The sequence below is a fragment of the Alnus glutinosa genome, chromosome 8 (genome assembly GCF_958979055.1).
Source record: "Alnus glutinosa chromosome 8, dhAlnGlut1.1, whole genome shotgun sequence".
Lineage (NCBI taxonomy): Eukaryota > Viridiplantae > Streptophyta > Magnoliopsida > Fagales > Betulaceae > Alnus > Alnus glutinosa.
The window spans coordinates 8,543,899-8,560,574 of record NC_084893.1 but is presented as its reverse complement, the minus strand read 5'-3'; the positions used below and the strand labels follow the sequence as shown (position 1 = coordinate 8,560,574).

General features: G+C 34.9%; 1 protein-coding gene across 4 annotated transcripts; it reads right to left on the bottom strand.

The window, feature by feature from the left end:
- Window positions 1-3,868: 3,868 nt before the first annotated feature.
- Window positions 3,869-16,676, bottom strand: LOC133875871 (uncharacterized). 4 transcript variants are annotated; one of them, XM_062314125.1, is made up of 10 exons: window positions 16,462-16,676; window positions 11,265-11,350; window positions 10,564-11,075; window positions 10,102-10,215; window positions 7,972-8,145; window positions 6,457-6,624; window positions 5,906-6,029; window positions 5,335-5,559; window positions 5,097-5,221; window positions 3,869-4,251 (listed from the first exon to the last, which is right to left on the bottom strand). In XM_062314125.1, the coding sequence occupies exons 1-10, from the start codon at window positions 16,489-16,491 to the stop codon at window positions 4,196-4,198; spliced, it is 1,614 nt and encodes a 537-aa protein (XP_062170109.1). In that variant the 5' UTR covers window positions 16,492-16,676; the 3' UTR covers window positions 3,869-4,195. The 4 variants fall into 4 exon arrangements, with proteins under 4 accessions (XP_062170109.1, XP_062170111.1, XP_062170110.1 ...); XM_062314127.1 differs by having other exon boundaries at window positions 6,502-6,624; XM_062314126.1 differs by having other exon boundaries at window positions 7,972-8,127.

Sequence of the window (16,676 nt, the reverse complement as noted above, 5' to 3'; positions counted from 1 at the left end):
ATTAATTTTCTAAATCCGAAAGTCATGAACACTGCCCACTTTAACAATGGGCACAACCTAAACCCTAATTTTTAAAATAATGGAAATCTGCAACATACCCATCATACAAATTTACAGTTAATAAGAGTTTTCAACTTATACCTTGTAATTCTCGCATTTTTGAAACCTCCTCCTGAAATTTCGTTCGGTGTAGGACGTTAACACACAAGCCGAACGCTGGCAATAACAGAGTGGCTTCACTGCAGATGTTGCCCCACTCCTTGAAGAATCCCACTCTGAAGAAGCAGTGCCTGACGGTTGCATCATCGGCAAGAAAATGTGTTCAAAACCCTAACTTCTGCAAGCCTTCAGTGTGTTTCAGTGTGGGAGAAGACAAAAAAAAAAAATGAGCCAAGGTCCCAGAATGGTCGAGAAGTGTAGGCCATATACGGGCTATTTAGGCTTGATGGGGTCGGGGGCATTCTGGGGACGAAAATTGAGTAAAACGACAGGCATGTGGACGGAAGGTCCACGGTGGAACAAGTGGACAACATCAAGGGGGTCATCTACCAAAAATTGAACATTGAGCGTCAGATCGCCAATAGGTAAATACATGAGGGAGGTAAAGTGTAATTTCCCCATAAATTCCTCTTTGATCTTTGTTGGACGTTACATGTTGTCTTAAAGCAAAGTTGGACATTGGATGAAGGGAGTTGGCTCTGCAGGTTGTTGAAGAATTAAACTTCTTGGTTGCTGATTCAATTAAAGTGAGTTAGCTAGTAGTTGGTTTCAATTTAAACAATGTTGAGTGACAAAAAAAAAATTTAAACAATGTTAGACGTTAAAGTGAGTTGGCTGGTTGTTGGTTCAATTAAAGCAAATTTGATGAAGGGAGTTGGGTGGTTGTTGAAGACAATACACATTGGACGTTGGATGAAGGGAGTTGGCTGGTTATTGGTGCAATTTTGATGTTCATCACAGTTAAAGTAGTTGCTCCAAAACCAATAAAAAACAATATCTAATTAAAATAAAGAAATATTTAGAGAATTTGATGTATGAAACTTTTTAAAAGTGATAGATAAAATAAAAAAAGTAGATTCTTGAGCTAAAATTTTGAGAAAATTTGGAGAGCTTGAGTAGCGTGATTTTCGCACTTAGTTGAGTGGCAAGAAGTTCCAAAAAAACCTACGTCTCATTTTCTTGATGGTGGGTCACATGATAGTGGGCTGGGTTGTGCTTCTTCAAGGGGCTGGATCTTGATGGATGTCCAACTGACCAGGTTATCATTAGCTTAGCTAAGCGGACTTGCTAGAATTAATTTTAGTGGCCTTTTCTTGGGCTAAAATTTTTTTTTAACAAAAAAAAAAAAATATATAGACTTTTTCTTTTAAAACTGCACCTTGTGGGCAAGGTGCTTTGAAGGAATATGGCATGTAAATGATATAATATAGTGGGCCTTTAATGGGTTAATTAGGTTAGTGAGCCTTTTATTTGAAAATAAGTTAGTTTTCTTTGTAATTTTGTTAAAGTGTTGGGCCTTATCGTAAAGAGTGAAGTAGGGAGAAGATAAAGATAAACAAGTGATGAGGTGGCAGAAGATTCTAAAAGATTAGTTGGCAACATTCAGTTATAAGAACCCAACGGGTAGAAAATGAAGGCAAGAAAAAGAATATTGAAGAGAATCAGTTCCTGGAGAGTCTTGGCCTCTCAAAGTGCCTTTCTTGGAGAGTTTTGGCCTTTCGAATTGCCTTTATCCAGTAATATCATTACAGATTTTTCTTGGATTTCTTTCGTATTAACTACCATCTGACTGTTGACTTGACAAGTGTACAGTTCCATCGTCAGAGAAGCAAGCTGTGCAAATGCTTGCTTGCCAAACCGAGCCATTATTCTTGGTGCACTGTTGTTGCTAGTGAAGGGGGATTGTAGTGAATATGGTTCGTTGTTTAGTGTTAGGGAGTTTTGGATAGTGATGGTTATTGTTGGAAGTAAAGCTAATATAGATGTTATTGGTGTTTTGATATGGTGATGTTGATTTATTGATATATATTGAAGGTGTTTTGCCGAATATGGTGGTGTTTGGATTGATTTCTTTTGTAGTTGAGAATTGTTGGGTGATTAGTGTTTTTGTGAAGGTTGAATGATGTAGTGGGTAACTTTCGAATTTTGTTGTGATATTTTTGTGTTGAGTAGTTGGGTTTTTTGTTGGAAGTAAATTTGATTGGTTGTTTTATTTTGGGTAGTGTTGTTTTGATTGTGAAAGTGGTAGTGTTTACGTAGTATGAATTGCGATATAAGTATGTTTTATTACGTGAATTATTGCATGAGTTTGTAAACGATAATGTTTTTCTTTGAAACGACAGCATGTGATTTCTAACGTGTTGTGAATCAAATTGCATATTTATTTCTATGAGATGTATTAAGCCATGAAAGTATTGAGATTTAAGTATGTTAAGCAATGAAACTATGTTATGAATGCTAATTTATGAAAGGATGTTTTCTGAATAATATATTTACGCTTTGAACGTTATTTTCTATAGAGATACGATACATTTACAGCTTTCGTACAACTCTGACAATTTTTTTTAAAATCAAAAAACACTTCACAGCAGCTTCCTTTCATTTTTCTCTATATTTTCAACCATTAGATATTTAAGACCCACACGTAGAAAAACAGATCCAATAGCTAATTTTTTAAAAAAAATTGTTGAGGCTTGTGCACAAATTGTGTTTGTCAAGACGTACAATAATCATTTCTCTTTTCTACACGAGATATGTTAAAAGTATAAAAGCATTCTCAGCAGCTTCCCAACCATTTTTCCTAAATATAGGGAACAAAACTACTTTTTATTTCCCTATCAAAAAACATCCCACAGTAGCTTCCCTTCATTTTTCCCTATATCATTAAAATATTATTTTTTACTTTTACTTTAATTAAAAGTAGGAAAAATAAAATAAAGTAGAAAAGAGATAATATATTTTTTACCTTTACTTTAATTAAAAGTACAAAAGAGAAATAAAGTAAAAAAAAGATAATATATTTTGTGAATAAACAATTGAATGTGAAGTGAATAGTACTTTTCAATGCTATTCACTTACAGATAAATGAAAATTTTAGAAAAACTACTGTAAAAGAATTTTTGTAATTTTTTTTTAAATTTTTCCTAAAAATTAAGAAACATACCCTCTTTAAAAAAGTTGCTGTAGGATACGTCAATGATAAGAAAAAGGAAAAAGTTCATGATTCCCCTCGTGGGACCCCTATGGGGATATCAGTACCAAAATGTGTCCCCATCACGGGATATCATTACAAAAATGATGGTTCCCTCAAAGGATATCAGTACGAAAAGTATGGTACCCAATTGTGGGATATCAGTACAAAAATTATGATTCATTTTGCGGGACATTTGAAAGATATGCTATGGTTCCCATTTGTGGGGTGAGTCCGATAGATATGTTAAATAAAATGTAGAGAAATAATATAAATATATTTTCTTCACATTTTTTACACATCTCATTTTCAAATTTACCATTGAATTTATGAAACCCATATTGAGTTCTTTGAAATTGATTGTATAAAAATATATGTGTATCATTTTTTTAAAGTGTCTGAAGTTTAAGGGAACTTAGGATGCCATGCATGCGCGAGCTTGTTTCTCACCGTCTAGGCTCGTCACATTGGTTCCCAACGAATAGGTACTACTAGTCTACTATGGCCGCATCCATGCATAATAGCCACAATTGGTCACCCTCTCCTACCCTTTATTAATCACAAAAAAAAAAAACCCTACACACCACAAAAGCATCATATATTTTCACATAAGGAGACTACCCTAGATATTGTGCTGTGCAAGCAAAGTCAACTAATCCGACGTTAACGAGGATACGTGGGAATTAAAAGGAGGTTTAAGGAAGTGACAGCATTTTGCTGGAGCTGAACAAGCAGACAATTGGACCTTAAAATTGTCATTTCAATTTGTGAACAACTGAATTATACAGTAAATGTTTAATGTAAGGAGTGTATAAAAAGATTCTATACCGTATGATGCGGGTGAGGAGTCTGTACACGATATATTCCGAGCGAATTCTGAATCTGTACATTGGCGAACCAACTGTATTGCTCAAGGAGTACCATTGAGAAGGTTGCTATACACTGCAGACATTTTTTGGGTATGGAGGCCTTGCAAGGTGGAGTTCTGAGTAGCGTGTTCCTCATCTACCTTGTGAAGAGTCTTTTATCTTTTACAGGGCGAAAGACTCCCAAGAAGAACTCTGCCATTTTCATAACAAATAAGGTAATTTTAAAATGGTGCCATTAAGCTGCAGTAAAATGACCTTATGTCCTAAATGCACAAAAATGACATTATGCATCCCCAAGGAAAATTCTTAATCTAAAAATGACACTCCCATAGTCCTATGAAAGATGGACCTAATTCCTGCAATGGCACCTCCAAAATGTGACGGCTTATAGTCCATATCAGATATAAGGATGCATGTTTCCTGTCCACATGACATGTGCACAATTTCATGTCATATAAATGAATAGAAATCCATCAAATAAGCTCAGATGTATAGACCTAGTTACTAGAAATGAAGAGAATTTTGTAGAGTTAATAAATCTAAAAGTATGTAGCAATTTTTAGGCCTCCCCTGTGCCACCAAGATGAATAGAAGTTTCAATTTCAGATCCCTATAATAGTATACCAACAATCTTACTTATTTATTTATTAATTTCTGATTATAAAAATCGGTTTAGGTATATTGAGCTCATCAAACATATAAAGGCTCTTTTTAAAATACTTTCAAGGCTACGTTTCTTTCCTTCCCCTCTCATTGCGGTCAAGAAATGACAATTTTGCTAGTTCGTAACCCTAGCTTTCTCCTCAGTCAGGTTACAAAAATCTTGGCACTTAGAACACAACACCAGAATATCAGTCGATGATCCTAAATTCCACCACAGTATTTTCACCATCAATCAGGACAATCTCTACCAAAACAAAATCACAAAACCTAAAAAGTTGTGCTAAGTACGCTCATCTATGGGAAAACTGAAGTGCCAGCGAGAAAATATAGAAAACTGCAGGAAAACCAAAAGCTGTGGAAGACAGATAGCTCACTCTGTGAGTCCACATGCAGCTGTTTTGATGTAAATATCAGCAACTCTGCACCACCAATACAGCTTCTCATCATTGAATTGTGGGCCTCCATCAGCTCAAACAGGCAGGCAGTGGTCTCTTTGGATCTGTAAGTCAACAGAAGACAAGTTAAAAAAAACTGTATAATTAACAGGTTGTCACTCTAAAACAAAAGGAAGCAAGAAAGATTGTCGCTCAAAAATTAGATGCTAAAGCAAACCTCTCAATATTATCAGCAGGGAAAAAATATAAAGCTATGTCATTAAGATCAGGACCATTGTTCTGGAACGGCTCCTCCCAAAGTTGGCACTGAGGAAGCAGCTTAACCTGAAGGACTCGAGGCATTCTTTGTGAAATCTTGTAAGCTTCGCGATTGATGGTGGATGCAGGTTGAGCCTGGAACCCACCGAAAAATTTAGGTGTAGTAGTAAAAAGAAAGCCTCCCCTGAAGAAAGAAAAATCAATGAAAACTCTATAGAGCAGGAAAGCAATGGAAACTTCAATTGCAAGATTAGATGCTAGAGCAAACACCTAAACGAACTTAGCATATTTTGCACAGTATGGAGAATTAACTTAAATGCAACAATACATAAGAAAAAGTATCTACCATGCACACATTAAGAAACAATGAACAAGCCAAAATTAGGAACATAATCTGCCCTGTGCATCCTAAGAGACAATCTACTAGACATAATTTATTTTACTTCCACGAATTCCTGTAATGAATGAATGACTTCCAACATCAGAAAGAATAGATTATACACAAAATCATAAAAGGATTGGTTACAAACTTCCAAGTAATATGTAGAGCCGGCAGATTATCACAATATAGCTTGAATTTAGGTAGCATATTCAGCCAGTCTCTTTCTTCAACATCAGAGTTCTTACATTCAGCATCAGCTTGGAAGTTACTACCTATAGAAACACAGGAACAGCAATTAGTAAAGCAATCAGATTACCAGATAGTCATATTTCCAACTATGCTCCCAACCATAACACAATTTTAATATTATGAGATGATATTATGACTTAGTTTGCTCAATGTGAAAATTATATAATATATTTTCTTTTTTGGTAAATAAAATCATGCCAAATCTAGATATCATGATATGTGTCTTCGCGTCAGCAATTTATGAACTTCATCATCAACTTTGATAAGACCTAAATTAATTAATTTTACTTAGGAAGTGTAACTAAAATAAAGTGAAGCATTGTTCTGTCTTTTCAAAGTTAAATTTATGTTAAAACTTCAAAATATATAATAAAAATGAAAAAGAAGAGAAGCAAGACCCAATAGCTCATATTAGTAAGATTTATAAGCAAACAGAGTCAATTCTCTTGCCTGAACTGACAGTTTGTGAAGTATGCAACAGTGGTGAAAACGTACATGATGCTTTGTTAATATCTTCCTCTATCTTCTTAGTACACGTTCCATGTTCTTTATCAATTAAGGAATCCATTGGTTGTTTTCCAGAAACATCCTCCTCCGAAGCCACAAGAGCCATTTTTCCTGAAATAAAGTTAGGGCATCACTAAGAGATATATATATATATATATCAAAAGATATATATTATAAAATTCCCAACTGATGGATTACCTTTTGAGTTCACTTAAATAAGAAATACTGCATTTAATAGATGTGTCCCAATAAGAACGAAGCAGATGATTTCTAAATGATGAAAGACAGCTTTAATAAAGCCCAAAAAAAAAAAAATTGTTCACTCCCATCATTTCTAATTTCTTTTTTTTATAAGTAAATGACTTTTATTAAAAAGCGAAAGGACACAACTGAAGTACATAGGTAGTATACAAGAGAGATACCTAAATAGAAAAGAAAAAAGATAAAGAAAACCATTAAAACTAGTAATATGAAAGCACTCAAAGGCGGCTCTCTAGTGGTACAGGGTTTTGAAAAAAAAAGGTCTTTAGTTTCACCACCGTTCTCTCGCAATCCTCAAAACTACAATCATTTCTTTCTCTCAAATACACCACATTAAGCAAGACAGGATCATCTTCCACACTGCTTGCCTTTGAGAAGAGCAACAGTACCCTCTCCAACAAGAGAAGAGATCCACCACCCGCCTAGGCATAACCCACTTTAACACATGAAAGCCGAAGACAGAACTCCACAAGGCATAAGTAGTCTCACAATGAGGTAGAATGTGATCTACAGATTCCTTATTCTTCTTGCACATGCAGCACCGATCTACTATATGAGATGTCGTTTCTTAAGTTATCTAAAGTAAAGATCTTCCCTAAAGTGATTGACCAAACAAAGATCACGAATCTCAAGAAAACCTTACTTCGCCAAATACTCCTCCAAGGGAAGGAGTCACTATCATGGGGAATAAAGACATTAAGAACGATCTGACATCAAAAAACCTTTTTGGAAAGGGGCCCATCACAATTTGTCTTCACCGCCCCATCTCAGTCTGAAGGAATACAATAAATTGAAAAATATGGTAAACACATCCACCTCCCAATCCTGAGCTGCACTAATTAAATGAATGTTCCACTGATCAGAGTCACTAGAAAGCTATAAATTATCTGGGTCTTTGAAGCGTGCTAAACTGAATAACTCTAGATTCCCCCCAACCCTTCCTGATAAATTCCCATAAACCAACCCTATACGACACATTAAACTCACTAGAACACCATCCAACCCAGAAGCTGCCATATTTACAATCCACTGCCGCTCTCTACAAATCCCTTATCCCAAAAGCATAGCGCCATAACCATTTTCCCAAGAGAGCACGAGTAAACAGATTTGAGGTCAGCAATAAATATAGCTAAACACTGATGCAAAGAGCCTAAAAGCTCATATTAAATTCATACACATAAATAGGAATTCCGTTACCTGAACTGACAATAGGTGGAGAGTGCCCTGATAGTGAGGGTGTATGTGATGCTTTGTTTGTAGTCTTCTTCGTCTTCGTATTAGAAGTTTCAACTTCTATGGCAGTAATACAGGCATTCATCGGTGGATTCCCACAAACAACCTCCTTTGTGGCAGCTGCAAGAGCCATGTTTACTAACATAGAGCAAATACAATAATTAAATTGTATCTAAAGATTTAAAAAACAATACAGTTAATAGCACAGATAACTGTCAAGAGGACTTGTTCATTGCTGGATTTGCAAAGTGATGATGCAATCTTTATTGAAAGGAGGAAAAAAAAAGAAAAAGAATTGTGTCAGCTGCTTCACACAATCCCATGTCACATCACTCATTGGAATCCACTATTTATACCTCGAAACTTTAGATATCACAATTAATTAAAATTCACAAAGTAATATAATGTCATTTGCTTTTTGCCCTAGATATAATGCCATAAAGACCATATTTTTTTAACAGAATTATTATATTTGAAAGAAGAAAAAATGATTGCTGGCTGAACCAATAGATATGACAAATAATAATATATGTGTTTTAAAAATAATTTAAAATCTTTCAGTTGACATTTTAAGTAACATTCTCAGTTCAAATGCAGGTGATTTTAGTTGAGCCCAGCAAGTCTATAACAAATTTTTTTCTACCAAGAAAAGCAACAATACCTTGTTTTCAGCAATACTAAGTAAAAATTATTTAACTTGAGTTAACTTGGAAGTTTTAAGCTGAGCCACCAAGTCCTAGATCAATATCTACAATGTGTTAAAGAGAGAAAGCAGAACTGAAGTACGCAAATTATATTGACCAGTCAGATCTATCTCTTTCCTCTCTAACCTATTTGAGGGCAACCTACATGCAAAGTATGTGGAACAGATACAGTATCTTTCAGTTACTTTGACTTTTGAATGGTTTTTTTTTTTTCTCTCTTTTCTTTTGAAATTTAAGAAAGATTTTATAAAGGGAGAGCCTCAAGTATGCACATTGTCTACAATTGATCCACTTAAAAAATCACTTGACTTTTGAATAATGTAAAGTCAAGATTGTTTTTATGATACAAAGCAGCCACTCAAACTTTGTATGAGAAACAAGGAGCAGATTTAGCAACCCCAAGCTTCAATTTGGTGGCAAGATTATGTTGTGGCTCCTATGACGCAGTTAAATTGAAGTTTACTTGCTGAGATTTACTGTTCACAGCCCTGCAGAAACAATATCCCACAGCAGTGTTGTTGATATGTCTTTTTCTTTTTAAATTATCTGTGGGCCCAAATAATAAGGGTTTATGGTTCTTTTATTAATATTAAGTAATAATGTATAGTCCAAACTAATTTCTTTCAACGGTAATGATTAACAATTGAGGGTTATTACAGTTGGTTCATTGGGACCGTATATAAACTGCAATGACTATTAATTATAATCTAACATATTATCACAATTGTACAGCTGGTTTCAAGTTTTCTGTCAAACCCTAGAGATTTAAGTTACATTTGATATGCGAAATGACTATTCCATTAGGCAAAGGAATAGTTATTATTGAAAAGAGAAGAATGTGGAATGAAATAGCAATTTGAGAGGAATAATTATTCCTCAATTTAAAGAATAGTCATTCCATCATGGGCAATGTGAATGGCTATTCCAAGTGCTAGATGCTTATCATATACTCTAATACGAAGGTTATTCTATTACACCTTTCATTCCTAATAAAAACTATTACATTTTCTAATGGAATAGCCATTCCACGTACCAAACATAACCTTATTGTTTTTTTCAAAACGAGTAATTCCTACTAGTGTGATGCTTGTAGTGATTATTTACTTTTTCATTTTACGTTCTTCGGTTCCAGCAAAAGCAACTAGATCTGTAAACCCCTAATTTGAAAAACAAATTTTCCTCCCCTGATGACAAAAAAGGTAAAAGCAATTATATGTAAGACATTATATATTACTCACTTCATACTCTTCATTGAAACTTGGGACAATTCATTCAATATTTTCTTTTTCAATAAAAATCGGAGATTACATTCAATAATGAAAAAGTTACAATCTTTAAGCTAAAGGCAAAAACAACTGAAAGTAATAACATATGAAAAATGTTGTCTTGCCTGTACTGATAGGCAGACATTTTTTTGATGTTGAAGGTGCACGTGATGCTATATTTGCAGCTCTCTCCACATTGGTTTTAGGAGTTTCAACTACTTTAGCAGGAGCCTTTGGATCTGAGGCAGGCAGAGTACATAAAAGCAATTACATCCATAAGATGACAAAGTTCCATATATAGCACCTTTAATCAAGACAAGGGCCTAAAATTTGTTATCAATAAAAGAAAAATGCATAAAATCTGTTACAGTCTCACAAAATGTTGCGAGACTCAGCTTTTCTTCACATCCCTTTCAAAACCTTTTTTCAGTTTCCGGGCTAAGAAGAGGGAACCATCCATAACTGAACTTGCTTCAAAATCATATATATATATATATATATGTATATATGAGTTAATACCTGCAATAACTGATTTAAAACTTGAACACTTAAAAAATATATATATAATAATAAATAAGAGTTATCACCTTTAAATTTCTTTAATGCTCGAGGTGCCTGTTGATTAATCATTGAATGTACACCACCATGCCTAGGAGGTTTCACAAGTCCTAATGGTCCAAGACTAGGATTTTCTTTCTCCCTTAAAGTGGAGCACTTAGGAGTGGTGGTTCTGGATCCAACTAGAGTCCTCTGCGAGGATGCCAAGGAATACGATGGACCAGGTTTCCAGCGACAATTAGTCTGCAAAGGAGTTCCTCTTTTGGTGGCTGCTGATGATAGCTTAATGGCTTCATCATGAGGAAGGAACTTCACTTTGTGAGTTTCAACAGGCTTTTGCCTTTTCAAACACACCTGCCCCCCAGAACTGGGACCTGCTGTACCCATACCAGCACGGCAGAATATTTCAGAGGTATCCAATGTCATAGATCTCATCATATCTTTCTTCCGACAAGCTTCAGGCAAAACTATGTTGCTTGAAAGACATGATTCGCAAGTCCAATCTTTTGGGTTATCAAGGGAATAGACCCGCATGCAATAACTGAAAAAGGCAAAAATGAGGAATATAATCAGAAGACATTGTTTAGCCAACAAATGAGGGATATAAAGTGAAAGCAAATTGCACACATGTTAGAGAGAGAGAGAGAGAGAGAGAGAGAGAGAGAGAGAGAGAGAGAGAGAGAGATGGAAAAGAAGAGGGGGGTGGAGGGAGCTAAGAGTATTATCATACGCATGTTCACGAGCTGTATTGCATATAATGCAAGTAGCTAGGACTTTATCAAAACCAACATCACCACATATGTCACAAGGCTTATTCTGCAAAATGGAAGAGTAACACAGATGAATACCAAATAAAAGTTACTAATCAATGACAACTTTAATGAAATTTAATTAAGTACAATCAAAATATCTGGTTCCTTTAGTCTGGCCATCACTTAGCGTAAACACAAATGACGGTGCTGATGTAATAAATTCTGTGATCCACATAAACTTATTATTCATGCTGCCAGACAACTTAAATACACATCATCGTTCATACATATACAAATTGCAGAGGCAGGACCAATTCAATTCAAATTGTTTGAGCATGAAACTTTAATGAAGACAGAAGATACATGATGAATTATACCTTGAAACAAGTTAATAATTGTGACGGTAATATAGCAAGAATAACTGCTATGTTGTGTACTTAGATACAGCGTGTACTGCTATGGAAGAATCTGCAACAATATCAGGTGTCCTTGTATAGTAATTTTCTACAAAAGGGCTTGCGGTTTGGACCCAGGACAATGGGAATCAAGGCAGAGTTGTTTAGTTTAGTACCTTGAGAACTAAAAACATGGTGGACTTCAATGAGCAAAGGCCACTTAGGTCACCAGCTTCGGCAATTTCCTCCATGGAAGAATTCAAAATACCATGTTCCTAGAGATGCTACAAACAAGGCAGACAGCACAAGGGCATCAAGGCAGAGTTCTTTAGTTCACTGCCTTGAGAACTAAAAACAAGGTGGACTTATTAAATGAACAAAGGCCACTTAGGCCACCAGCTTCTGCAATTTCCTCTATGTAAGAATTAACAAGAAGATGTTTCTACAGATGCTATAAAAAATATAAAACGAATACCAAAAAAGAATAGGCAAAATGCACAAATGGTGTTTCCATAGGACTAAGGCAGTGAAGGCGTCTATTTGTGGCAATTACAATCTTGTGAAGGTAGCCTAACTGTTGATTGATATGATAGCAGAAGATGGAAGAGCTTGTTATTGGTGATCATGATCATGAAGATTCTGGTAACAATAATAGAACTGTGTCAACACTGAGTAGAAATGGCATTTTGATCCTACAAATGGTGTTTAAGGTTCTCCAATAAATTTTTAATTTTAGGAGAAAAACATCAATCTTGAGGATTGTGGATATATGAAGAAGATAGAATATGCATTTGCAATAGGTAGTAATTCAGTGTTTATGCCCATGGTCTTACTACACCACATCAAAGAGATAATATTCATGTTCAAGATTACACTACGACATAGAAGAACAACATGCATATGAGATTTAAACCTTCTGGGACTGAATTTGAAGTTAACGGCAAATTTCATATAATAGCAGAAAGCTAAAAAGAGTGGCTACAGACTTTATCCTAGTCATATCTTTCACAATTAGTCCTGGAATTTACCTATCCATCTGTTCCTTAGTAAGCACCATGCCTCCAACCAACATACCTATTCAAATCCGCAGTCATCTAACTAAAAGTAGGGTAAGTTTCTCCACTTACCTCAGGTTAAATAAACCTTGATTGCTGCTGGAAAATCCGGCAACTAATAGAAGCTCTAAATTCTAAACAAAGCAGCCAAACCAATGTCCAATGTTTTCCAATGGTAAAGACCATTTGACAAATTAAAAATTCTAGGGGACTGAAAAGAAAAATCTACCAATCTTGATAACAAACAAACATATTCTACTTAATTAACGAACCAATATATGTTATCATTTTGCTCCTACTTCTCAAAGAAAAGAAAAGAAAAAAATGCCACAATATCACAACGTGCTCAACATGCTAAGTCCAATTAAAAACTTCACCCAAAACTCAGTTATACCTACTAGACAAGAAGATCAGCATGACACTAATACTGTAATTGGTTATCGCGATCCTGGATCATACCAAATTTTCTCAATCGAAAACTAGATCACTAGTCTTATTCTAGATGATTGGTGCATAACTTCCCATATATTCGATTGGGTGGGAGGGGGATCCTTCCTAAATTTTGAGGTCATAATTGGAAAAATTAGTGGACTGAACCTAAAACCAAGGCCAATCCAAGCAACAAGCACCCCAGGGTTGGGCTGAATTTAAGTTGTATACTTTTTTCCATCCCCATCCAAACATGTAATTACAACAGCGATGGTATATAAAATTCAGTTTAACTAAACACCATCAAGAATATGTAGGTCTAAATGGTCTACATAAGACCTGAAACCACATAGTTATAGACTGACCGAGTAAAAGATTACTACAAAGAATAAGAAATGAAGCTAAAATACAGAGAGAAAAACAACCGTAATATTATTAGTTTCTGAAGTAATTGAAGTGTGGCGTGCAGAAACTTATACAGTGTAACACCCCGGTCCCATAGTGGAAAGATGAGTAGCCCACATCAAGTAGATAGTTTATAAAGATAGTCATGAGTACTAAGTCCCACATTACCTAGTTATTAGGTGAGATTGAGCTTTATAATAGATTTTAGGAAAGCTCTAAACTGACTAGTCTTTTTGGAGTGTTAACACAGATGTAGCTAGTGCTTTTTCCTAAATCGTTACAAATGATATCAAAGCCATCCTAGTAACGTCAGGCCATGTGGAACTGGAGCACTGTATGAAGTGACCCTGACGAGGACGTCATAAGTTTAAGAAAGAGAGTTTGTAACACCCCTGTCCCATATTGAAAATATGAGTAGCCCACATAGAGTGGGTGGTTTATAAAGATAGTCATGAGTGCTAAGTCTCACATTGCCTAGTTATTAGGTGAGACTGAGCTTTATAATGGATTCTAAGAAAGCTCCAAACTGACTAGTCCTTTTGAAGTGATAGCGCAGATGTGGCTAGTGATTTTCCCTGAGTTGTTACATACAGCCTCTTAGATAAAACTTAGAATGGCAAAACTGAATAATGGAATATAAAAGGGGCACATAACTGTGTGCCCTGAAGAACGTACATGATGTAGGGTCTCAAAACAAGGATTAAAATGCAAGGGGAATAATGCAATAGGGTGACATCAAATACACAAGCACCTTTGTTTTAAAACCTACAAGGCTAAAAGAAAATGGATAATTATCAAATAGGACAAGTATCAGAATACCAACAAGACTAGAAAGCTGAATCATTATAATCAAAATAATGATGGTGCCAAATTGCCAATAATCAACAACTAAAGAGACAACAATGGCAATAAGAACATAGACCATCATCCAAAGCCTAAAGGGCTTGACAAGAAATTTAAGTTATTTTGTATATTTTGACGAAGTACATTGAATGCATACCTATTCCTATACTGGATTCTATAAAGTTGAAGATAACCGATACATTTTAGGAAGCACTTACAAATGACCATACAAGGTGCATGAGTGATATTTTACCTATCAAGAGAAGATATCTTATCACAATAGTATCTAACTTATATGACAAACTTTTCTTAAATGTTGGTCCCCGAGGCATTACATTGGAACTGAATCCCACTAAATAAAATATTATAATAATAAATTTGTGTGCATAGAAAGACCCATCACATGGGGTGTGACAGTTCCAGTGTGACAGTTCCCTTCTTTATGCTTACATGTTATTTGTGAGGAATTAGGATCCTACCAATCAAGTATAGCATGTATATTGCACAATATGGACATCGCTTCTCAGTATCCATGCTACTTAAAACTTTTTTTTTTTTTTTTGGGGGGGGGGCAGGCTGTAAGTAGCAATAAATACCAAAGTATATAAGTATCCACCAACTCAAGACAAATTGAAATGAAAAATGCTGTGTGCACTCCATGACGTAGTCCATTAAATCCCAAATGGATCATGATTGGATTTTGGATCCAATGATGATTTTCACTATCACATCAAAAAGTGTGCACTTGGGAATTCATGTAGCATTTCTCATTTCAAATAACATTACATAAAATAGAAACTACAAACTAAGGGCAAGGGTTTAATTTGACCTGCTTCCATTGCAAGTATGAAGCTGGAGTTTTCTTTTAAGCTAGTAAACTAGCTTTCTTTCTATTACTGTCAAACAGAGGTGTATTGCCAAGGCAAACGCTTACTCTCTCTTTTTTCTGTTTTTTTTTATTATTATTTTTTATAAAGTGCAAGTAATCCGGTCATTTCATCATATTAGAAGTCTCCTCAAATTCCCAAGTTCTTATGATCATCTTTGTAATGAAAAAGCCCCAAAAGATTGTCTGGCTGCTTCAAATTTTACGTAAGTTAGTGCCCCAGATCCCAGGACAAGGTGTGAACAATAGTATCTAGGGACAGAAGATGACTTTGATTCAACATGCAGAAAATCAGAAAAATATTTATACAAAAAAAAGACAAAATTTTCAACAAAAAAATGCGGAATACAATAACTGAAGCAGAAAAAGAAAAAAGAAAATAATAATAAATTCATAATATATATAGATGTATATAATATGGGGAAGAAGTAAACAGTAAATAAACTCCTCTACTAACACACACAGCAAACTTCTCACAACAAATAAAGCTAAAAATTAAAGGCAAACAAAAGAAACGTAATAATGTGTATAAACTTTTTTTAAAAAAAAAATAATAATAATAATAATAATAATAATAATGTGTATAAACTTTGAGATATGATGCATCTACGACTTCTATACAACTTACAAGTTTTGAAAAACACTAACAACTTTTTTAAAAATCAACGATCGAATGTGTATGGTACATGCATAGGAAAATAGATCTAGTATTTAGTTTGAAAAAAAATTTAAAAAAAAAAAAAAAAAAAAAAAAAAAAAAAAAAAGAGAGTTTGAAAAGGTAAAAGAAAAGCAGTTTAGCAATTTTTCTTGTTTTCTTGTGGACATTGATTACATCACTCTCCTTTTTCTTTTTCTCTTTTTGGACCCGTTAAAGAAACTTCTGCAAGCAAAACCTACAATAGGTTTTATCCAAACAGAGACTAAACTTTCCAGAATATCAAACCATATTCACCCATAACATCATAACAGTAAAAGAAAAACAAGACAATCTCAACATTCTTGAAAAGAGAAAGAAAAAAAAAATTTCAAAACCCATTTCCCCCGACATACAGTCCAACGAAAGTGGGGCTGGCAAGTACAAAAATGGAGCCAAGAGAGAGAGAGCGTAAACAATGATAGATTAAGGTTTTTAGGGCTTTTAATAATGATGGCTTCTTTTACCGAGTAGGTGCGACTCCAAGGTAGTTTCATTGTTGCTGTTGCTGTTGCTGATAATCTTCTTTATGTTATGACCCGACCAACACGTTTGGTCCCTTTCTTCGTCTTCTTCTTCTTCTTCTTCTTGGAGAGTCAAAGAGTGTGCGTGTGGGGGGACAAGGGAATGAATTGAAAGGAACGGACCAAACACAAAAAGAGAGGGAGAGTGAGAGAGTGTG

What these genes read in the sequence shown, in the direction of transcription:
- LOC133875871 (XM_062314125.1), bottom strand. Translation starts at nt 16,491, where the DNA reads ATGAAACTACCTTGGAGTCGCACCTACTCG. An exon ending in ATGTCTGCCTATCAGTACAG is followed by an intron (nt 8,146 to 10,101) that starts GCAAGACAACAT and finishes GCTCTATGTTAG; the next exon opens with TAAACATGGCTCTTGCAGCT. An exon ending in TTCACAAACTGTCAGTTCAG is followed by an intron (nt 6,030 to 6,456) that starts GCAAGAGAATTG and finishes GTGTTTCTATAG; the next exon opens with GTAGTAACTTCCAAGCTGAT.